Consider the following 24,909-nt stretch of genomic DNA (forward strand, 5'->3'; position numbering starts at 1 on the left):
CTAGAAGCTATGATACAGAACTACAGCCCTTCATCTTATGACAACTGAAGTTATTAAAAAGCCTAAAAATTCATCTAGTTACTTAGATAAACAGTTAAACTTTAGCTTAGACTATTGTTGAAATAAATATACAGTGATTGTGGATTATTCTAAACTTTTGATGAAAAATTATGTTCATTAAATAATTAATTTAAAACCCAATACATTCAAAGAAATTTGGGGTAGAGGGAGAAAGGAATATCAGGGTCCTTTCCATCAGTGCTCAGGGATGCTGTTTCTAGGTTAGAGAGTTCAATGCTCTGGTCAAATTGATGTGGTTCTGCTCAAACCCTCTGGTTGTGCCACAGGCCACCAGGGCCACATCAGTGACACTGGAGTAAGTGTTCAATGAGTGAGTGCATAATTGATAACAAATGTATAGATTTATAATTATTAGGGTGTTTTTTCTTATTTGGCAGAAATAAAATTCTAATTTCCTTAATTACATTGAAAATACTAGAACTCTATCATTCCTAGTATCAGAAAAATAAATGTTTGTTTTCAGCATTAAAAAAAGGAACTAGTAATAGGGAGGGCTGGAGCGATAGCACAGCGGCAGGGCGTTTGCCTTGCACTTGGCTGACCCGGGTTCGATTCCTCTGCTCCTCTCGGAGAGCCTGGCAAGCTACCGAGAGTATCTCACCCGCACAGCAGAGCCTGGCAAGCTACCCTTGGCATATCCAATATGCCAAAAACAGTAACAACGAGTCTCACAGTGGAGATGTTACTGGTGCCAGCTTGAGCAAATCAATGAGCAATGGGATGACAGTGACAGTGACAGTAACAGGGAGCTGCACCTTTATCAATTCTCAGCCAAGAGAGTTATTGTAGAGCATGGAACTCAAATTTCTCTTTTTAACATTTTCATTTGTCTTTCTTACAGATTCATTCAGATTGTGCAGCAAACCAGCAAGTTACATACGAAATTTCTGGAGTAGGAATTGATCGACCACCTCTTGGAATATTCGTTGTTAATAGGAAAACTGGTGAAATTAATATAACATCCATAGTTGATCGAGAGGTCACCCCTTTTTTCATTGTAAGTGAGACCCATATCAAATGTTCGATGTTGAAGTCTAAGTAATTCGGGAGACTACTTAAGTTCACATAAATCTTGATTTGTTTTCTCATCTCAACTAAGTATTTTTGATTATTTTCCAAATTCACAAGAAGCTTGTGACCCAATAGAAGCAAAGAGAAGATTAAGAGAGAGAGACTATTTCACTTAATTGCCTTAGTCAAAATGCTGACCTTCAGTCTGTTCCCAATGGTGAACTAGAGCATTTAGCACTCGTCATTCTAGTTTTATTTAGAATGATAAGCACCCAACTTTGATGTTTATTTCTTTGATTCTGTTAAGAACATCAGTTTCTCCTCACTCTGAGTTCAAGTGTTCATCATGGAAGTACTAAGAAAGCCTATTCTGACTGAATATACTTTATTATAAAATAAATAAAGTGCTCCTGAGAATCTGAACTCCAAGAATGTTTCTTGGAAATATTAAACTTAATCTCTCTCCATTATTTACAGTACTGATGATAAAGCTTACATATGTCCTTTTTAAACTTTCAACCTCATTTCCACACTAAGCAGCTCATCTTCTGACCAAGGTTGGAACTCCCCATTATAAATTCTCCCAAACTTCCCTCCTCCAGCTCAGAAATATTCTGCATTTAATCTATAAGCAGGAGCAATTTTCCATTTTTCCTTGCAGCTTATCTCAAGATATATTCATTATCCCATAATTACCTCCTTCTTCCAGATCTGTGTTCTCTGTTTTGTTTTTTCATCTCTTCTCTGTGTGCACCATTGATTTTCTTCCATATTCATCCATCATTAGGACCAATACTTATTAATACTTAAGTAATAAACTCTTTCTTGATTTGGTACAATTTTCTTTTAATTGCTAATAATTCTTCAAAGTACCTACAAATATCTATCTTGGCTTGCAACTTTCACTGATACTGATTCTCTCTATTCCAAATCTAATTCCAGTCTCATCACCAAAGTATTTCCCCACAGACTCTAAATTGGCTTGGCCAACTATTAGTTTTTCTTGCAGCTCAAGTAATTTTATATAAAGGTAGGTTAAATTAACATAATCATTATGTATGATTCAAATTACAATAGCAGTAATGACAACAAATTACCCACATGTCCACAACCTTGCATATTAATGCTATATACCTATAAAGCCCCTGCATCATACATTCTTTTATTATATCCTCAATCCTGCAAATAGCCCCTATTCTAAAATTCAAGTAGTCCCTTTTCATTAATCAATTTTTCCATGTTAATCTTTTTTCTTGGAATACCTGGACAATTATCTTTTTTCAATTAATTTTTTATTGAATCACTGTGAGATAGTTACAAGCTTTCACGTTTGGGTTACAATCACACAATGATCAAACTGGTCCAGCCTTTCTAGAAAACAATATGGACAGTCCTTCAAAAACTAGAAATTGAGCTTCCATACGACCCACAGTGCCACTTCTGGGAATATATCCTGAAGAAGCAAAAAAGCACAGTAGAAATGACATCTGCACCTGTTTATTCATTGCAGCACTATTCACAATAGCCAAAATCTGGAAACAACCCAAGTGCCCGAGAACAGATGACTGGTTAGAGAAACTTTCGTACATCTACACAATGGAATACTATATAGCTGTTAGGAGAGATGAAGTCATGAAATTTGCTTATAAATGGATAGACATGGAGAGTATCATGCTTAGTGAAATGACTCAGAGAGAGAGGAAAATTATCTTTTAAGAGTTAATCATTGCATCCTCTTATGAAGTCATTGTAATTTTTTTCTTTGTAATTAACTGCACCTTTCCTCAGATGATATTCTGAATTTGCGTTTGCCTCCCATCATTGGTTAATAATAATGCTTGTGCCTACATTCTGGTGGTAAAAGTCTTTGTTTTCTTTTAGATTTCTTTTGTTTTCTACAATGTCTAGCACAATACCCAAAGCAGCAACTTATCTAATACATATCACATCATATAGCTCATACTGCTTTTCTCTTTTCTTTCCTAGATCTATTGCCGGGCTCTAAATTCCTTGGGTCAAGATTTAGAGAGGCCTCTAGAGCTCAGAGTTAGGGTTTTGGATATAAATGACAACCCTCCAGTATTTTCTATGTCTACTTTTGTAGGACAAATAGAAGAAAATTCCAATGCAAGTAAGTAATCTCCTTTATTAAATAAATGAATCGTATGAGCTTCCAGATCATTCTTATCACCCAGGCAACACTAGGTTAAATCATATCAACATACTATGACCAGAGATAAGACAATTTCATTGGAAACAAGGCTTGAATGTAGAAAATAATTCTAATTGATGAACAAGCATTTTTTCATATTCTCCAATGTCCTCCTTCAAAATAAAATTAATTATAAGAGTAACAGTAAAGAGACACAATGTAGTACTAACAAGAGACTCTTTATATTGACTAGTTACCTAACACTTTATTAGGGACCAGACAAAATAGTACAACACTACACACATACACACACACACACACACACACACACACCAAACATACACACACAATTAAGTATGCCTTTTTCAATAGGAGTTTTATATCATTTTCTGTCATTAAGTTCATTTTTAGGGTCAGTAGTAAAGCTTCTCATGAGTCTCTAAATTTAATCTCCATTATCCCCTCAAAATCAGAGAAAGTTATTTACTTCTTTAATGAAGTCAATGTGGACTATACTATTACCACTCCCATTCACAGATTTGGAAACTGGGGCTAAGACATAGAACTGAGAAAGTGCTACTGCTAGCAAAGAGTTAATCTGGTTTTGATATAACTTTGTTTTACCAGGACAGTCACAAATATTGAGTTATAATAGATTAAACAAACGACAAACATAAAAATTTGTTTTCTAACAGTAATGTTCCTCATGAACTATGATCTTTTCTTGTTAAAGACAAAGGTTTAGAAAGAGCATAGAAACTGAAAATTTTAATAAGTATAAAGGTAAAATGATAAAGGACAGATAGTATTAACCACTTAAAGCCATCATCCACTGGGAAAGAAGTATGCTGTATGCCATACTATAACAAAAAATGCAAACTTTCTACTTGCAACTAATTTTTCTTTATTTCTAGACACACTGGTGATGATACTAAATGCTACTGATGCAGATGAACCAAATAATTTGAATTCCAAAATAGCTTTCAAGATCATAAGACAAGAACCGTCTGATTCGCCAATGTTTATTATCAACAGATACACTGGAGAAATTCGAACAATGAATAACTTTCTAGACAGAGAGGTAATTTCATTTTCTTTGAAAGGGTTGCTATAGAAAGAGACTGACTCTGAAAACAACATCATTTAAGAAAATTATTGCTTAAAAAGGAGAAAAATATTTTAGAATATAAATGGACAAAATTTTCGTACTTTCTTTAAAGGTAAGCTAGGGCCAGAGATAGCACAGGGGTCAAGGCACTTGCCTTGCAAAAAGCTGATTCTGGTTTGATTCCCATCATTACATAGGGTCTTCAGAGCGTTACCAAAAGTGATTCCTCAGCAGAGTCAGAAGTTAGCCTTAAACACTGCCAGTTGTGGCTCAGCTACCCTCTGTCCATCCCACTCCCCCAAACCTGTGTTCTTGTAACTAAGTAAATTTAGGAGAAATGTGTGTGCCAAAGAAATGGTATAAGGTTAAGTTTCTTAACTTACATGCAGTCTGCCCAAGTTTGATCCCTAGCATCACATGGTCCCTTGAGCACAGAGTTTAAAGAAGTCCTTGAACATGAATGTATTGAGTTCCCCTCTGTCCTCAAAAAAAAAATTAATAAATTTCAGAGGGCTGGAGCGATAGCACAACAGTAGGGCATTTGCCTTGCACACGGCCGACCCGGGTTCAATTCTCTGCCACTCTCAATTCCTCCACCCCTCTCGGAGAGCCTGGCTAGCTACCGAGAGTATCCCACCCACACAGCAGAACCTGGCAAGCTACCCTCGTTGTATTCGACATGTCAAAAACAGTAACAACAAGTCTCACAATGGAGAACTTACTGGTGCCCGCTCTAGCAAATCGATGTGCAATGAGGTGACAGTGCCAGTGACAGAGGTTAGAGAAATAGCACAGAGATTAAGGCTTTTGCCTTATATGTGGCCAATGTCTCACACTACATGATCCCTCAAAGCATTGCCAGGAGTTTGGTCCTATGAGTAACCTTGAGCACCACCTGGTATATGTAAAAAGGTACATTCTGCATGCAAAAAGGCAGAATCTCCATTAATTTTTACTGGCTAAGAATCTTATTTAACTCTCTATACCCTAAACTTATAAAAGCTTAATTATTATAGCTACTTTAAAATGAAAATATCTCCTTGATTGTTCTGAAGTTTTGGATAAATCAAATTATTTTTACACCCTTAAATAACCTAAATACCATCAGTTTTTAGGTTTCTTAGATCTTTTATAGTTAACTTAAAATTATAATCAGAAGAAATTAACTATACATCTTTTATTCTCTCAAACTTTCTTAAAAAGTGTAATGGAATTCATAAAGATTTTAGTGGTAAATAACTTTTAAAAATTAAAGAAATTTGAGTCACTGAAATGATATTCTTAACCTACATTCCTCAGAGAAACTTTAACATCTTGAACTATGACTCAATTCCCTAAAACTGTTCACAAATTTTAAATGAGGATGCAAATATATATGTGTCTGGATAAGGTTTTATGGCTTTTGCTGTTTTTTTTAAATATAGGTATGTAAGCATCATTACAGTGAATCAAGAACAATTAGATCATCAATATTCAAGTACTAAAAAATCACTCCCAGTCTCCCCCCCACAAAACAAACAAAAAAACTTTTGTTTGTTATTTTCTTTGCAAAGTCAGCCATTAGGGTATGAAATTTTCATGTCATAAAACCTCAGTAAACCTTAACGTCTCACTTCTGATCATTTTAGTCAGTTTCACCATACATAAAAATTTTTCACCTCCTGAACCTTAACGTTCTTAAGGAATAAGAATTTTTTTAAATGTAAGTGTTGAACCAATGTTTAAAAAAGTAAGTTTGCATAAATCATAATTAAGACATTTCCTTCTGACTGTGATGTTTTTAATGTGTATTTTTCAGCAATACAGCCAGTATTCTCTTGCTGTCAGAGGCTCAGACAGAGATGGTGGTATTGATGGCATGTCAGCGGAGTGTGAGTGCAACATTAGAATCCTTGATGTTAATGATAACATCCCATACTTTGATCAATCTTCAGTAAGTATTTGTCTTGAAATAAATAACTATAAATTCATAACATCCTAAAATATGTTCAGACAATTGTATTTGCAGGTGTTTATGTTATCTTAGGTATATATAACCTAAACACATATTTTGTGTTATTTTTCTAAATAATAATTTGGACGATATATATTTGAACACTGGAAGGTGAGACTAAAGATAAAATTTTTCTCAAAAAATGAATAACAAGGGGATGGAGTGATAACACAGCAGGTAGGGTGTTTGCCTTGCACTCGGCTGATGCGGGTTCGATTCCCAGCATCCCATATGGTCCCCTGAGCACGGCCAGAGGTAATTCCTGAGTGCAGGAGTGACCCCTGAGCATCACTGGGTGTGACCCAAAAAGCAAAAAATAAAAAATGAATAACAATAAGCATTCTAGTGCAAGTGTTTTATAGTTCTCTCACAGTTTTTATTCACATTTTCTGATTCTTGTTTCAGTATTCCATCTCTATAGACGAAAATGCTCTATATTCAGGTTTGACTGAAATTAGAGTCATTGATTTGGATGAAGAATACTCAGCTAATTGGATAGCAGTAATATTCTTTCTCTCTGGAAATGAAGGAAACTGGTTTGAAATAGAAATGAATGAAAGAACAAATGTGGGAATTTTAAAAGTTGTAAAGGTATGGTACCATCATCTTAAATTTTTCATTTTCCTGTTTTTCTCCCAAATGTCAAGTTTAAAATAAGAGTTATTTCATAAAATAAATTTGTGAAGAATTAACACTTCACAAATTTGATTAGGTGCAAGGGTAAAAATTACTGATTTTAAACAATATATGACTCAAAGCTTTTTAAATAGTTTTCCATTTACACTATCTTGTAAAAAAAAGTTCTAAAATTTATCTTGAAATTATTTTTTATTAATACGATATTTCTAAAATTTCATATAAATTTAAAACACTCTTAAACATGAATCTAATTTCATGTTTATAACTATGATTTATCCTTAAAGTTTTAATTTAGAAATTTTAAAAATATTTTAAAGCAGATCCGACATGGATTTTAAAAAACATATCTATGAGGACTGGAGAGATATTACAATGGGTAGGATGTTTGCCTTGCATGCGGATGACTTGGGTTTTTTCCCCAGCATCCCATGTCATCCCCAAGCACTGCCAGGAGTAATCCCTGAACACTACTGGTTGTGGCCCCAAAAATAAAATTTAAAAAAAATCCACATCCATGTAAGTATTGTGTATTCATCATTGTGGACCAAGAACATGGACCACATAAATTAAAACTTGTTTATTCCTCCAGCATGTATTTTTTATTGTTGGCAGTTGCTAGATTATCAAATCACTTCACTGTGGATGTTGATCAAGGCATTTATTTTGAGCACAAATATAGTTGAGAATTAATCTAGTTATATAATCCAAATTAGGAGTTCTTCTAGGCGTTCTGTATCAATAATCAATCATATTTTTCTGCAGTGAAGGGACGGAAGAAAGAGGAAGGAAGAAAAAAAGAGAAGGAAGGAAGGAAGGAAGAAAGGAACGAAGGAAGGAAGGGAGGGAGGGAGGGAAGGAGGGAGGGAGGGGGGAGTGCTTGGGGAAGGAAGGAAGGAAGGAAGGAAGGAAGGAAGGAAGGAAGGAAGGAAGGAAGGAAGGAAGGAAGGAAGGAAGGAAGGAAGGAAGGGAGGGAGGGAGGGAGGGAGGGAGGGAGGGAGGGAGGGAGGGAGGGGGAGTGCTTGGGGAAGGAAGGAAGAAGGAAGGAAGGAAGGAAGGAAGGAAGGAAGGAAGGAAGGAAGGAAGGAAGGAAGGAAGGAAGGAAGGAAGGAAGGAAGGAAGGAAGGAAGGAAGGAAGGAAGGAAGGAAGGACAATGCTTTAGTTATCCCTCACATACATGCACTTATTGAGATTAATGTAGAGAGTTCCAGATAGAGTGTGTGCCTGCTTACATTCTCTTGGCCCATAAGTCATAAAGCTTGCTTTCAAAACTTGATTTCTCTAGCTATAAAGGTCATATTATTTCCAGCACCACATTAATAGTAATACATCTGGATAAATTGCCCTAATCTATTTAATCAGACCACTTACAGTACTTTATAAATTAGTCTACCCAATACCAATAATTCTGTAAAATGGGATTGATGTTGACTTTCTCCCAGATGTGATTTCCTATATCAATTACCTGTTATGATTACATATGTGAGTGTGTGTATAATATACATGTATATATTATTTTATAACAATGATGGTAATTGCAAATAAGATCAATTTTAGTACAAATCTTAATTTTTTTAGCTAAATGAAGAGCTCAAATTGTGAATCAATAGTCATATAAATTATTCTCATGTAAAAAAATGTGTGATCAGACTAGAGAAATAGTACAGTGGGTAAGATGCTTGCCTTACATGTGGATGATTCTGGTTCCATCCCTGACTAGAAATAAGCTCTTGAGCACAACATGTGACCCAGAAACCAAAAGTACAACAACAAATCAAAATATTTGGTAGTTATAGACACAAGACAAGTGTTTTTAATAAGTTTTATGATTAGTGGCTCTTGACACTATCATAATGAGACTGTCATAATATTCTGAAATATTTGATCATCTTATAAATTATTTGCATGAGACCTGAAAAAATAAGAAATTACTTTCACTATGTAATATAATATTTGATCACCTGACTTATTGAAAGTCACTTTTACAGAAGTAAAATGTCTTCTAAATTGGTGATATATGCATACGTATATATGTGCTTTTTCAAAAGATATAGAAATTTGTTGCTTATTCTCTAAGAAATTTTCTTTCTTCTAGAATGCTTTTTTCTTCTTTTAGCAAAAAATATTTTACTTTGTTTTTCTAGCCCCTAGATTATGAAGAAATGAAAAGTCTGCAACTTAGTATTGGTGTTAGAAATAAAGCTGAATTTCATCAATCCATTATATCTCAATATAAAATCACAGCAACTATAATCTCTGTAACTGTGTTAAATGTAATTGAAGGCCCAGTGTTCCGTCCGGGTTCAAAGACATTTGTAGTAAATAGCAATATGGGACAGAATTATGAAGTGGGAAAATTTGTAGCCACTGATCTGGACACAAAACAAGTTTCAACAACTGTTAGGTAAGAATCAGTTTCTAACTAATTTTTACAATATGTTGATTTTAAGTACATATGTTCATTTCTGTCTCTAAATTAAAAGATTTCAATAATTTAAATTTATATTCAATCATAAAAAGTACTAAACTTATTAAATTTGCTTAAGATTTTGAGCAAGATATTAGACCAAAAATGTAAAGATGTAAAATGTAAAAATACTGTCTTTAAAGTCTGAAACGCCTGTGTTACCATTTTTTATTGACCAATTAATGGGTCATGCTGTTTTCCTCTTGGAAAATTTTATTAACAGATTTCTCTGCAAATTTTATCAGTCTGAAATCAGTTAGATGAAGTTTGCTCATTTCATTCACTTCCCTCACTTTCTTTTGCATTTAATATCAATATATAATTTTCGTATCAAAAGAAACATGTTAATGGTAAAATGTGCCATGTAGCTTTTTAAGCTCTGCTTATCCAAATATTTCTACGTGATCAGAACATCTGAGTATATGTGCTCAAGCATTTTATACTAGTGATTATGATCAGTAACATGGAGGCAGATATAAGGAAAATAAATATACCATAAATGACATTTTTCAAAGTTCTCTATATTTTTCTCATATGTGTGAATATTCTAGTAGAGTTCTTGACACACTGGACCATGACTTCTGACATTCTTAGGATGAAAGGTGTGAGTTCACTGAGGGGAGACCACTCCTCTCCCACATCCATCCTACTCTCAGCACAGTGCTGAGGGCAACTAACCAGCATTGTATGTATTGCTTATATAATGCTTAGCCAAATGCATAAATCAAAAGGGATGGTTAAAATTTGAAGATGAGGGAAGAGAGAGAACGGAATATTGAAGTACAAATCAAGGTCATTTGTAATTTTAAAGGAGTCTCTTTTGTAAAGTCATGATATATATCAGGCAGAGCAAGAAGGAGGTGATAAAACTCAATGATGAGGGACTGTATTTGGTAGGAAACAGTTTAGAAATAAACACCCTATCCACTGTGCTATCGCTCCAAAAGTCTATATCCAGAGACTTATTCATAACTACTAGTAAAGAATTAGGTTTGGTAATCAAAATATTTTGGGGCTAGAGCAATAGCACAGAGGGTAGGGTGTTTGTCTTGCACGTGGCCAACCAGGGTTCAATTCCTCTATCCCTCTCGGAAAGCCTAGCAAGCTACCATGAGTATCTCACCCCCATGACAGAGCCTGGCAAGCTATCCGTGGCGTTTTCATTATGCCAAAAACAGTAGCAGCAAGTCTCACAATGGAGACATTACTGGTGCCCATTCAAGCAAATCGATGAGCAATGGGATGCCCGTGATAGTGACAGTGAATCAAAATATTTTTAGATAACTGTAGTAATACATATTGTTTTCTCTCAAATACAGATATGTAATGGGAAATAACCCTGCTGACTTGTTAGTAGTTGACTCAAGAACAGGCATACTTACTTTAAAAAATAAAGTTACCAGGAGACAATATGACATGCTTAATGGAAAATACCAAGGAACAATTTTATCTATAGATGGTAAGTAAGCAGTTTAACTGCTCCCTGCTTCTAGGGGAAGATAGAGATATTCTTAGATGTTAAAATGTTAATGCTTGCACTTTAAATCAATCCAACTTTCAACAAAGTTATACTGAAAATAATAAAATCAAAACATTAATAATATGCTACCAGGGCTTGAAAAGTAATACAGGGCACTTACCTTGCACACAACACACCCTGGACCAATCCCCAGCATCACAAATAGTTCTACCAAGACTTCCTAAAATGAGTCCTGAGCACACAGCCACTAGGGGTACTAAAAAAATTAAAATAAATAAATCATTCTAGACAGTATAGTGTAGTGGCTAAGACTCTGAATTATGTAGTGAGAAAGAATTGATATCAGTTACAAACCATCTGATTGGGGGTCAGGAGGGATTGAAGCACACCAAGGGGTTCAGACCTATTCCTGTATTATCTCCAGTCCTGACATTTTAAAGAAATTATTGTTCCTATCTACAGTTAAGCCTTCTCTTCTTTACAATGGGACTGTAACAAAATTGATTTGGAAGTTTTACGGATTTTTTGTTTGTGTTTTGGGGCCACATCCAGCTGTGCTCATGTATATATGTATATGACCAACATCAATGGACTAAAAATCTGAGAACAGAACTTATACGTATGTGTGTGTTTGTGTGTGTGTATAAATGATACCTCAGCTTGCTGTAAAACTGCTTTATTTTCTAATATAAAAGAGTCACCACACCACATACAATGCCAGTTCCCTCACCTACAAATCATGGAAACTAACTTTTTTTTAACTCAGAGGTCTGATGCTTTAGCAATAGCAGATCTCTGTAGAAATGTCCAACTAGTCATCTTACAACATATTGATTAATCTAAGAGGGAGGTCTGTAAAAGAACAAACAAATCCAATTACTAGATGAAGAAGTATGTGAGAAATAATCTGGAAGTGCCTCCACTGTATCTTGTCACACACCACTGGACAACGCATAAGGAGGCACTGACTGTATCTACTTCTGCTCATAGGTTACAGCTTCTCAGGAGTACTAATATGCATAAGTGTCATATTTTTTAAAAACTAACATGTAGCAATATAGGAATTAAATGAAACTGTGGGGACAATAAACCTCTATTAATTCATATATTTATCAGTTATCTGAATTGTAATAAAAATAAAATAGGTATATGTTATCCTTAGATTATTTCCTAAACATGTGAAATATTTTTTTCCATTGTGAAATCTGTTACAGATAATCTTCAAAGAACTTGTACTGGTACAATTGTTATTGATCTTGATGGTTCTGGCTGGGAGGAAGAGCGTGACACAAATACTAACACAAATGGAGGAAATGTGGACAATGGTTCCGATGGTTCCACTACATCTGGTGGTTCTGATATTGATACCAACACAAATAATGGTGGCAACGGTGGTAACACTGGAGGAAACACTGGTACTTTAGAAGGTGGTGATAACACAAATACTATGCAAGCTACTGCAGATAATGTTCATTTTGGTCCTGCTGGTATTGGACTTCTCATCATGGGATTCTTGGTCTTAGGATGTAAGTACTTCAACAGTCTTATTTACATATGCCCCCTGAAACCTATCTGGGAAGGAATTAATTTTTCTAATTCTCTGGTACAATATATTTTATAAACTATTATCTTGTGCAATTATAACCATGTATCTATGTTTAGTACTGGGTAACTAATCATGACATGGAGGTTCACATTTAAAATAGCATGTAGAATACAATCATAAAGAAATGATTGAAACAATCAGAATAAAAAAGGTTATACAGAGCAATAAATTCTGACTGAGGATTTAAGTGAATAGAAACTTGCCCAATGGGCGAGATAAGGGAATCACAGTGCAAGAAAAAGTTCTGTGTGTAAAACCCCTAGAGAATGAGTTAAAAAAACTGAAAAGAAGTAATCCAGCATAAAAGAAAGGATAAGCCTCACAGTACAGTAAAGAGTGCTGGGAATACAAAGGTAGGCACAGACTAGACCTTGAAGAGATTTCAAAATGTGTTAACACAGTATAGTGAAAGGAGACTGAATTCAAATTCAGCTTCTAAATTTAGTTGCATGAGTTTTTCAAAAGTAAACTAGGGCTGTGGAGCTAGTACAGCGGGTAAGGCACTTGCATAAGGTCCCTCCAGCACTGCTAGGAGTGATCCCTGACCAGAGAGGCAGGAATTAGTCCTGAACACTGGCAGGTGTGACCCCAAAATAAAATACAAATAAATTTAAAAAACAGAACAAAAATGAGCCTCAATGCGGTCATTCATAAACAAACACTTACCTGATACCATTGCTTTGCTGATAAAAAGAAGCGCCACCCACAGAAGCACTTACTCCAGAGAGAGTAGTTCTAGTATAAAGGTCTCCCTAGGGGGTATTATGTCCAATGGATTCTCCAGGTAGACTTTCACATTGTCATAGGTGGCAATGAAAAATGTAGAGAAAAAGGGTCAGATCCACTGTACGGCAGTACAGTACCTGCCTTACACGCAGAAGACCTGAGTTGAGTCCCACAAATGGTCCCCTGTGTAAGCACGTTTCCCGGTGCTGTGTAAACACCTCTTGTCCCAGTGACGCTAGGAGTGCTCACATATTAACGGATGTTCTCGGGCTCTCTGGGTAGCTCTCTCTCGCTGCCCATGTTCGGTGCTCTCAAACCGCATCCCCACCCAGGACGGCCGTTGCCTTGGGCCGACGAAGGAGGAATGAGGGCCAAGCTGGTTGATGATTAGTTGCCATTTATTCCATTCTCGTCTCTCCCAAACTCTCTCCACAACTCTCTCCACCACTGGACACAACTCTCTCCCCAACTCACAACTTTCTCTCTCAGCTCTCTCCAACCCTCTGTCTAACTCACTCCACAATGCTCTCTTCAACTCTCGCCCGCTAACTCTGTCTCTCGCTCTGCCCACAGCTCCCACTCTGCTTCTGTCCAACTCTCTACCTCCCTCTCCTCTCCACAGCCAGCACTTTTACCACCTCTTTTCTCTCCATGCCTCCCAAACCATGCCTCCCCCAGGGAAGCGCAATCAACATGTTTTTCAAGCTTTCCTGACCACCTCCAGCCCACCAGGCCAAAACAGCACTTAAAGGTATGTTTCTCCTCTCCTTAGACCTGTAACTTAATTAACATCTTAATTCTCCTTCCTAATATTTGCCATTCTGTATGGACACAGTAATAGACACAAGAAGGCTTGTAGGATGACGCTCCTGGGGACATCTCGCCACTGACTCAGACACAGTGCTCAGGCTGGATTAATCATTCCTGTGACCCTAGCAGGATCCGAATCTAGTTATTACTTTTTGGATCATACAGAATTTGCCCATGACCATGCTTTTAACTTATAGTTAAGCATTAGGGCACTTTGGCCAGGCCCATTTCAATGCCGAGGTAGCTCACTGCTTTCCCTGGGTCCATCCAGTCTCTCGTCAGGACCCTGCCTTGGGGGATCTGAGAGGTGAGGACAACTGAGGCTTAAGTCAAGAGAGCAGATGTCCAGAAGGTAATATTTTCTGGAGTCAATTAACTCCCAAGTTACAAGTTTATCTTTTTAACTGTTTCCCTGTGTCCATACAAAAAGTAATTGCTCTGAAGTAACTAACTATGCAAAGAACATCAAGGAGAAGAGAAAAACAATATTTGCAGGTCAGCAGAGGCTGATGAGGAAGCAAAAGTAATTGACAGGTTGTGGGAGCTCAACAAACCCAGGTTCCCCGAGGCCAGGGAGGAAGAGCAAACCAATGTTATCCTACAGTCCTCCAAGTATTACCAGGACTAATCCTTGAGCACAGAGCCAGGGGTAAACCATGAGCACCAGCAAATGTGACCCAAAAAGATGAAAAACCAAATTATAGTGAAAATATGCTAGATGATACATCTGTGAGGATAGGGGAGCTCTGAATTATATAGGTGGCACTCTGTGCTTAATAATGAAATTAAACAAAAAAAGAACTACCATTTTAAAATATAGAATCGTATAATCATAATGTCACAGTGACTTCATAATTTAATTCATTATTTAAAATATCACTGTATCACTGTCATCCCATAGCTCATTGATTTGCTCGAGCAGGCACCAGTAACGTCTGCATTGTGAGACCTGTTGTTACTGTTTGTGGTATATCAAATACACCGTGGTTAGCTTGCCAGGCTCTGCTGTGCAGGCAAGATACTCATGGTAGCTTGCCTGACTCTCCAAGAAGGATGGAGGGATCGAACCCGGATCAGCCGCATGAAGGCAAACACCCTACCCACTGTGCTATTGATCTAGCCCTAGTTAAAATATTCAGCAAAAAATAAAATTAGAATACAAATACTAAATATTTCCCTAATTTTACTTTTCTTATCACATCACTTTTCTTATCACATTATCAGCCATAAAATATATAGCAACACTAAAATTTTAGTAAACTGCATTATTTCTTTCTATAATTATTTTACCCTTTTAAAAACTTTTGATCAAGATTAAATTTACCTAATTGAAAAAGATTAGGCATTTTGATAACACAATTAAACGCTGGAACTCTTTTTCTAGAAATCAAAATATACTTAAAAAACAACTTTTTATATTAAGCAATAGAATTTTGTTCGTATTAATTCATAACAAACTAAAATTATGATCATAAAAATTTCAGTCAAAGAATAAAGAAGATTAAAGAATGAACCTAAAAAAATGCAAAAAAAAATATCAGATTTGAGAATATAACATGAAATACATATATGAGAAATGATTTCTCTAATATCATATTTTATTCATCACTGTATCACTGTCATCACCGTTATCCCGTTGCTCATCAATTTGCTCAAGTGGGCACCAGTAACATCTCCATTGTGAGACTTGTTACTGTTTTTGGCATATCAAATACGCTACAGGTAGCTTGCCAGGTTCTCTGAGAGGAGCAGAGGAATCGAACCTGGGTCATCCTCATGTAAGGCAAATGCCCTACCCACTGTGCTATCACTCCAGCCCATTTTTTATTCATAACATCAATATTTTAAAACTTTAAAATTACTTTACAAAATAAGTACCCAGGGGCTGGAGCAGTAGCACAGTGGGTAGGGCGTTTGCCTTGCACGCGGCCGACCCGGGTTCGATTCCCAGCATGCCATATGGTCCCCTGAGTACCGCCAGGAGTGATTCCTGAGTGCAGAGCCAGGAGTAACCCCTGTGCATCGCCAGGTGTGACCCAAAAACAACAAAAACAAACAAACAAAAACACACAAAATAAGTACCCAGTAGATGATTATCTACCATAGAAGCAGTATATAACCTTTATAAATTTTAAATTTCAGATTATATTTTCATATCAGTACCTCCCCTTGGGTAGTAGAGTTAATTCAAGATTGAAAAATGATACACCTCTATATTCAACCCGTTATTTCTAAATCTAGAGTATTTATAATAAAAATTCAGCACATGACAATTTCCTCTTTTATCTTTTCTTTCTTCTTCCTTCTTTCTTTTTTCTTTTCTTTTCTTCCTTTTCTCCTTTCCTTCTTCCCATGTTTCCTGATAACTGTGCTTAACTACCTTCTTTCCAGTTACCGTATTCCCTTCTTTTTCTTCTTTTCTTCCTTCTTGACATCTTAAATTTATATATCCTTGGAATCTAGCTACTTGAATCATTTATCAGCATTATATTATGTCTTTCTCTGTTAGAAATGCTTATCTATGAATGAAACAAATGCACTTGATCAGCAGAAAGGGCCATTGTTAATCAATGTAATGTTCTCTGATTGTGCACAAGTTCAAAAAAAAAAAAAGACATCCAGAATTGAAGAGATAGTCCAGAGTTAAGGCGCTTTCCTTGTACACAGCTGACCCCAATTCAATCCCTGGCACTGCATATGCTCTACCATGTACTGCTAGGACTGAGCACTGAGCACACAGCTAAGAGTAAGCCTTATACACCAGGGGGTTTGGTCCAAAACCAACACAAAACAGATAGACATTTAAAGAGAAATAACCTCATATAGACCAATGTCTGACCTCTCCAATTATCCTTTTCTCTCCTTTACTATTTTCCTATGTAGTGAGAGCAGAAAGGTATCCATTTTAGTGATATAATAATATCTACAAAGAATCTGTTTTAAAGGATAATAATATCTTACTATAAATAATATATGACAAACTAAAATTGATGATAGCCTAATACATTGCAGATCAGAATGATTTTTTCATATCACTATGCAGTGTATTTTCTGAAACATTTATAAAAAAAACTAGACTCATTGTTACATTAGGAATTCAAATTTAACCATAAACATAATAGGTTGCTTTGTTTCCACACAGCCCCATTGCTAATTCCAATATTGTCTCCTTTCACTATTAGTGGTACCATTTTTGCTGATGTGCTGTGAGTGTGGAGGTGCCCCTGGTGGTGGAGCTGGCTTTGAACCTGTTCCAGAATGTTCAGAAGGAGCAATTCAGCCCTGGGCTTTAGAAGGACCACAGCCTGAAATGACGGTAAGTGCTATCAAATTATGGGAAAGACCTAAACTCGATTTTTTTTTTTTGGTTTTTGGGTCACACCCGGCGATGCACAGGGGTTACTCCTGGCTCTTCACTCAGGAATTACCCCTGGCGGTGCTCAGGGGACCATATGGGATGCTGGGATTAGAACCCGGGTCGGCAAGGCAAACGCCCTACCCGCTGTGCTATCGCTCCAGCCCCTAAACTCGATCTTTGACATGAGAACCCAGATGTTGGCAATCACTCACAGTCTGTGCTATTCCTTGCTCTGGAAAATTAATGGAGAAGATGGAGAAAAATCAAAGGCACATCAAAATTAGATAGCAGTAACCAAAACAGGCTTTCTAAATGAGATTTGGGCCTCAGAGGGATTTCAAGTTTCTTAGTGTTCTTTTAGAAAATATAAGGTAGTCTGAGAACAAACAGATCAACAATTGAGAAAATGTGTCTTTTCTTTTAGGATTTGACCACTATCTGTGTACCACAAATGCCTCCTGATAATGCAAATTTAATTGAATGCATTGACAATTCAGGTAAAAAAATATTTTAACTGCTCTAATGACTAAAAGAATTCCATTCTCTCTCTTGTATATCTTACTGATTTTCAATGATCTATTTTTAAAATTTTTTTCTATCATTTTTCTTCCACTAAATAGTTTTCAAATTATATAGTAAGTGAAATCTACAACAATTACTCTTGTGTCTTTATTACTTTATAATTTTTCTTTTATTGGGGTGAAGTTAGGCCACACCCAGCTGTACTCAAGAATTATTCCTGGCTTAGTGCTCAGGTGTAACCCCTGAGAGTGTTCAGGAAACCATAGGTGGTGCCAGGAATTCAAACCAAGGTCATGGCCACTACAGAGCATGAAAGTGAGTGCCTTATTTCCCTATATTATCTTACAAATTATATTAAAAATTTTAAACTGTTCCTTTTACTAGTGCCTGCTCAAGTAAATCAATAAGCAATGGGATGACAGTAACAGTAACAGTGACTTATGAGGTGGGCTGGAGCGATAGCACAGTGGGCAGGGCTTTTGCCTTGCACGAAGCCAACCTGGGTTGGATTCCTCTGCCCCTCTCGGAGAGAGAGCCTAACAAGCTACAGAGACTCTCCCGCCCACACGGCCTAGCAAGTTACCCATGGCGTATTCAATATGCCAGAAACAGTATTAAATCTCACAATGGAGACATTACTGGTGCCCACTCGAGCAGATCGATGAACAATGGGAAGGCAGTGACAGTGACAGTGACTCATGAGATGACCTGATTGGTACCTCTTAAACAGAAAGGAAGAATTGAATTGTAATCATGGGTCATATTTGCTTTTATTTATTAATTTATATTCCATCAATGAGTGCACATATCTTTAACTAACCTTGAGCCAAACACAATGGAAGACACCAAAGTAATAAATGTGTGGGGAGAAGAAACAAAACACTTCCTAAAATCAAAATATTATCTTCTTTATGGAAAAGCCATAAGAATACACCATCAACACTGGTATTTCTATTATTGTTGTGGGCCATCATTTTATGCTACCTACCTCAAAAACTGCAACAACTTTCTACTCACTCTTCCAATCTGAGTACAAATCCAGGGTTCTCCTTGCAAACATTTCCCCTAAACATAAGCATAATCTCTTCTCTGTTTAATGTAAAAATCTGTTTTACATTCTCTGGAAGGTTATTGTTTCTAACAGCACAATGGTGTGTGTGTGTGTGTGTGTGTGTGTGTGTGTGTGTGTGTTTATGTGTATATTATACATATATATATATTAGGCACTGTGATATAAATACTGTTAATGATACAATTTCATGCACACGCTGTTCCCACACCACACCCTCCACTGTTCCAATGCCCTCCTGTCCCACTTTCATGATAAATTCAGTTCTGTGGACAAGTTCTCAGATTCTACTGTCTTTGATCATTTTTTTTATTCCCTTACTATATTTCTTAATATCCTACTTCTGAGAGATAGTTTTATGAATGAGATTTTCAAATTAAATACTTGTATTATTATCTTATATGTATTCTTATAGGAGAGTTTTATTATCTTCTTGAGATTTTTATATTTTTTTTAATTTTTAGACTTTGGCTATTTTCTCCAATTTCCTTCAGTCTAATTCTGAAAGAATAGGTTTTTGTAATTACTATAATACCCTGCTCTTCCAGTACAATATATAGTAAGCAGTCTCCCAATAAACAATTAGAAAATTTAAAAACTGATTAATTTTTTTAAAAAAATTAAAATAAAAAAATTTAAAAAAGAAAACGCAAATAAAAGCAAGGTGGGAAAAAACCTTACTGGAGCCCTTACCTTGAGAAAAATTGCATTGGGAGAAGAAAGCATCTGCAAAGATGATACTTTGTAGCTGGGGGATGGACCCCAGTGCAGGTAAATTTAAAAGACATCCAGAAAGCGGTGTGATATTGCATGAAAATCTTTTTAGATCTCTAGATTTTGAGATTTAAAATGCAGCTTTTGTGTAACTGTTTTCTTTTCCCGTTAGTAGGAAGGAGGGCTCAGAGGTTGGTACTTGGAAGTTATGGGGAGTTGACAGAATTGTTACAGAATTCCAATGTGGCCAGACAACAACAGAATGACTTCCAACTGCATTTTAAAATTGTAATGTTAGAAAGATTCACGCTTCTGTACACTACAAATTAGCTTCTTTATAAATACTTTCTTCACACCTGACACATTATTATATAACCTTATCAAAATGTTAAAAACCGACTCTTATTAAAGTCCTAATCATGAGAGATGTTTTGAACACAAAGTGAGTGTAACTCTGATAACATTTATTTATAATTACAAGCCTACTTTGATTAAAAATAATTTTTCTCTGAAAAAAAATAAAATAAAAAAATAAAAACTGATTAATAATTAACAAATTGCTTTAACTCAATAAGATATCTATTGTATTTATTTATTTATTTATTTATTTGCTTTTTGGGTCATACCCGGTGATGCACAGGGGTTACTCCTGGCTCTTGCACTCAGGAATTACTCTTGGCAGTGCTTGGGGGACCATATGGGATGTTAGGAATCGAACCTGGGTCAGCCGCATGCAAGGCAAACGCCCTATCCACTGTGCTATTCCTCCAGCTCCTATTCTAGTCTTTTTGTGTGTGTCACCTTCACTTCATTCTTCCCCACAAAAATTAAATTAATTTAAAAATAGAGTTTTTAAATTAAATTATAGTTATAGTAAGTTATTTAGTCTATAACACATTAGCAAAAGTAAATTTGACTTGATTGAATTTTTTAGGAGTTTACACAAATGAGTACTGTGGCAGAGAAATGCAAGATTTAGGAGGAGGAGATAGAACAACTGGATTTGAGCTAAGCGAAGGTGTTAAAACATCGGCAGCACCTGATATATGTCAAGACTATTCTGGAACACTCAGAAGAAATTCTATGAGAGAATGTAGAGAAGGAGGTCTGAATATGAACTTCATGGAAAGTTACTTCTGTCAGGTAAGGTCTCTAGTTAAAGCCTCTCTCTCCATTCTAGACCCGCTTCTCGACTCCAGGCTCCTCCTATTTCCCCAATGAGGCTTTGGCAGATACCTTCTAACTAGGTTTCCAGACATAATCTTTATGTCTGACAGTCTGTATTGCTGTTTAGTAATTCCTGAATTGACCTGGGCACTTCACTCTGTTTAAAATGACCAGTGGTTCCCAGTTCATTTTGTCTAAAGCCTTAAGGCTTATCAGCACCCGACATTCTCTTCCCTTATGTCTTCAGTAGCTGTTCAACACTGACCCATTTGCCAAGTATCTTAATTAACGTTATTCACACAGGGCTCAGTGCCCTCCATACCTTTCTCTCATGCTATGCCCATCCTGCTATCGTTCCATACTCTCTGTCTCTCACACAAACCTCCACTCAGCTCCCTATTCTGGTTAAAATACCAATACTTCTCTGAAGTTTTACTCTTGAAATTTTCCCTCTCCTCCAAAGTATTGCTGTTTACTTATCTGTATCTCTGGAGTACTTTGATAATAATTGGATACGTTGTTAGAATTTCTACTTTATATCACTGTTTTTAGTGCCTTTTCCATATGTTAGTTTATGCTAGAACCTAACTTTAAATGCTTGAGTTAGGTTCTAGCTTTATAATACAAGCATTTTGTAAGTTACATTAAAAGTGGATTCAAGCTGCACTCTACTCTAAAACATTTAATAACACAAAAATTTATTTTTCCATGCCCATGTAGAGACACAGTTACCTTTGCTTATGTATTATTTACTACACAAGGCTTTAAGAAATTCTTGTCTTTAAGATATTGACATTCTGTGTGTTCTGATCTAACGTACTTTTATTACCTTTACTAATCAGAGAGTTTTTGGTTTTTTTTATCTCTTTTTTTGGCTTTTTGGGTCACATCCAGCGATGCTCAGGGCTGACTCCTGACTCTGCACTCAGGAATCACCCCTGGCGGTGCTCGGGGGACCACATGGGATGCTAGGAATCAAACCCGGATTGGCCAAGTGCAAGGCAAATGCCTTACCCGATGTACTATTGCTCCAGCCCCCTAATCATTCAGAGAGTGACAAATATTTTTAAATAAAATACTAGTTAAGGCCTTTCTAGTAGCAATAAACAAGACAAGCTTATTGTTGCAATCCATAGCAATAGCTCCTATGTCTCTGTTATCTTTATTATCTTCATTAAAAGTATGTGAGACAATTTTTGAATTTCCAGTTCCTTTTGCATAGGGCAGCCTATCAACATCCGCTGCTCTTTTGATCATTCCAATTTCTGATCAACTTCACTGTACATGTTGCCATCTCGACTATCCCAGCTGAGAGCATCCCATCAAATCACCCATCCTGCTCTTACCTTTTCCTAACAAACAGATCTTTCTTATCCACGTAAGACTTGTGAGAGACAGATTTTATCTGATTTTTCTCATTACTCTATTGTCAAGTAGGTATCTGGAAAGTAGAGAATTTTCCTATTATTTTTATGAAATGAGTAGGCCTACGGTAAATGGGTTTTTAATTCTAAACCTAGAAGTTTGCCATCCAGTATTTTGAAAAGCAATAAAAATACACTTGTCTACATACTTTCATTTTGAACTGAAGATTCTACTTCTAAAAAATGTTCCTGGTCATCTTTAATTTTGAATCCAAAAGTGACATTTTCACAGTGAAATTCTCATTATTTTACTGAAAACCACACTGAAGAATTTTCACAGAAGCATAATATTCACTCCATCTGAGGGAAGAAAAACATAGTCCCAAGTGAATCCAAATGAACTTTTAAGTAGCTTTAAAAACTACAATTTTGTGTACTTCAAAAGATACATTTCTATGTGTCTCTTTTCAACTTGATTACAAAATTATTTTATTTTTCTTGTATTTTTTGTTCAATAAATTTCAATAATCAAAACGTTTCATTGTGAAAAAGTTTAAAATATTTTTCTTTAAATTCTAGAATTTATTGGGCCAGAGAGATGGTACAGGAAGTGGGTGTTTGTCTTAGACACCCAATCTGAGTTTACTTCCTGGCACCACATATATACAACCCTCATTACCAGTAGAAGTGATCTCTGAATACAGAGTTGGTAATAAGCTTTCAGCACAAAGGACCAAAAATGAGGAAAACAAAGAAAAGAAAAGAAACAAAATAAGATTTTCAAAAAGTAAATTCAAGACAATATATATATAGATTTTTGACACAGTAGGAAATAGAATTTTTTTTCCTCTCTGGTTAATGTCATGGGAAATAAACTAACAATGATTGTTATTTAATATGTGTTCCTAACTTATTTCCTATTTGCTCTACAAATTCAGAAAGCATATGCATATGCAGATGAAGATGAAGGACGCCCATCCAATGACTGTTTGCTCATATACGATATCGAAGGCGTAGGGTCGCCTGCTGGTTCTGTGGGTTGCTGTAGCTTCATTGGAGAAGACTTCGATGACAGCTTCTTGGATACTCTTGGGCCCAAATTTAAGAAGTTGGCAGATATCAGTTTGGGAAAAGAAGTTGAAGACTATCCGTACCCAGATTCCACTTGGCCACCTGACAACACTGAACCGATGTGCCCTCAGCAGGGTCTAGAGCCCATGTATAATGGACACCCACCGATGTCCCCACATATTGGCACTACCACAGTAATTTCTGAGAGTTACCCCTCAGGACCGGGTGTACAGCATCCTATGCAAATTCCTGATCCTCTGAGCTATGGTAATGTCACTGTGACCGAGTCTTATACCACCTCTGGCACTATGAAGCCCTCTGTCCACATTCATGATAATCGACATGGATCAAATGTGGTGGTAACAGAGAGGGTGGTTGGTCCAATCTCTGGTGCTGATTTTCATGGAATGTTAGATATGCCTGACTTGAGAGACGGATCAAATGTGATAGTGACAGAAAGGGTAATTGCTCCAGGTTCAAGTCTACCCACCTCTTTGACTATCCCTGATCCTAGGGATTCATCCAATGTAGTAGTGACAGAAAGAGTAATCCGACCAACTTCTGGCATGATGGGAAATCTGAGTATGCACCCCGACTTATCAAATGCCCATAATGTGATTGTGACAGAGAGGGTAGTTTCTGGTGCGGCTATGACTGGAATTAGTGGCCAGGGTGGTATAAGTGGAGGAAGTGGCACAGTCAGCAGTGGCATGATGAGCACAAACATGGGTGTCAGTAGTGGCCTGAGTGGAGCTGGAATGAGCAGTGGTGGCATTGGGTTAAGTGGTATGGGAGGAGGCGGGGGCATGAGCAGCAGCATGGGTGGGACAGCCACCATTGGCCACATGAGGAGTTCCTCTGACCATCACTTTAGCCAGACCGTCGGATCAGCCTCTCCTAGCACAGCCCGGAGTCGTATTACAAAGTACAGTACAGTCCAGTACACCAAGTAGCCAGGAATCCAGCACTCTGTTTCTCAGAAATTGTAATTTAGATTCAATTCCCACCAAAAATAAAAAACCCTAGCAATGTGATTTATGAATCACAGCTAGATGCTAAGGTATTTGCCAAGCAAATGGGACAAATAGGCAATATCAGTGCTTTGGGGGAAGAGTTCTCCATAGCATTTGTAAATTTTCTCATATTTATACTAATGGAATTATGATCATGAATTGAAACTTCAGGAAGGCCTCCTTTTGACTCTGGCCTTTGGGTCTTTGATTCTGTGTGGCCTGGCGCATATCTTCAGCACATGGAATCAACAAAACTTGGTCACGCAAAAAAAAAAAAAATCAGTGACTTTAAGATGCCAATAAGAATAATTATTTTTGCTTTGCTTCAATTTGCCAACATTCAAATAAGAACATGTAACAACATGCTCATGTATGTAGAAAGAATTTGGATTGTTTCAAAAGAATTTAAATTTAGGTTTAAATTGTGCCAAATGACCTGAAAATTCACTGATAATTTCACACATTCAGTCCAAAGTTAACGTCTTTTTTTTTTTATTTTAAAGATTCTGACCACATAGCCAAGTCGTCAACCCACCAAGCACTTCTACCTTAATAAATGC

The 24,909-nt window shown here is 36.5% G+C and overlaps 1 protein-coding gene across 1 annotated transcript in view; it reads left to right on the top strand.

Annotated features, from left to right (window-relative positions):
- Positions 1 to 24,289, top strand: part of DSG1 (desmoglein 1) — a 33,086-nt gene extending 8,797 nt beyond the window's left edge. Inside the window, exons 4-15 of the mRNA XM_004606038.2 lie at positions 923 to 1,078; positions 3,079 to 3,223; positions 4,159 to 4,325; positions 6,151 to 6,285; positions 6,751 to 6,936; positions 9,127 to 9,386; positions 10,769 to 10,908; positions 12,144 to 12,455; positions 17,254 to 17,387; positions 17,854 to 17,926; positions 20,669 to 20,877; positions 23,204 to 24,289. Of these exons, the coding sequence (XP_004606095.2) occupies positions 923 to 1,078; positions 3,079 to 3,223; positions 4,159 to 4,325; positions 6,151 to 6,285; positions 6,751 to 6,936; positions 9,127 to 9,386; positions 10,769 to 10,908; positions 12,144 to 12,455; positions 17,254 to 17,387; positions 17,854 to 17,926; positions 20,669 to 20,877; positions 23,204 to 24,289 (3,003 nt within the window). The remainder of the gene's footprint in view (positions 1 to 922; positions 1,079 to 3,078; positions 3,224 to 4,158; positions 4,326 to 6,150; positions 6,286 to 6,750; positions 6,937 to 9,126; positions 9,387 to 10,768; positions 10,909 to 12,143; positions 12,456 to 17,253; positions 17,388 to 17,853; positions 17,927 to 20,668; positions 20,878 to 23,203) is intronic.
- The last annotated feature ends 620 nt before the right edge of the window (positions 24,290 to 24,909 follow it).

This window comes from Sorex araneus, chromosome 2, assembly GCF_027595985.1.
Source record: "Sorex araneus isolate mSorAra2 chromosome 2, mSorAra2.pri, whole genome shotgun sequence".
In the NCBI taxonomy this organism is placed as follows: Eukaryota; Metazoa; Chordata; class Mammalia; order Eulipotyphla; family Soricidae; genus Sorex; species Sorex araneus.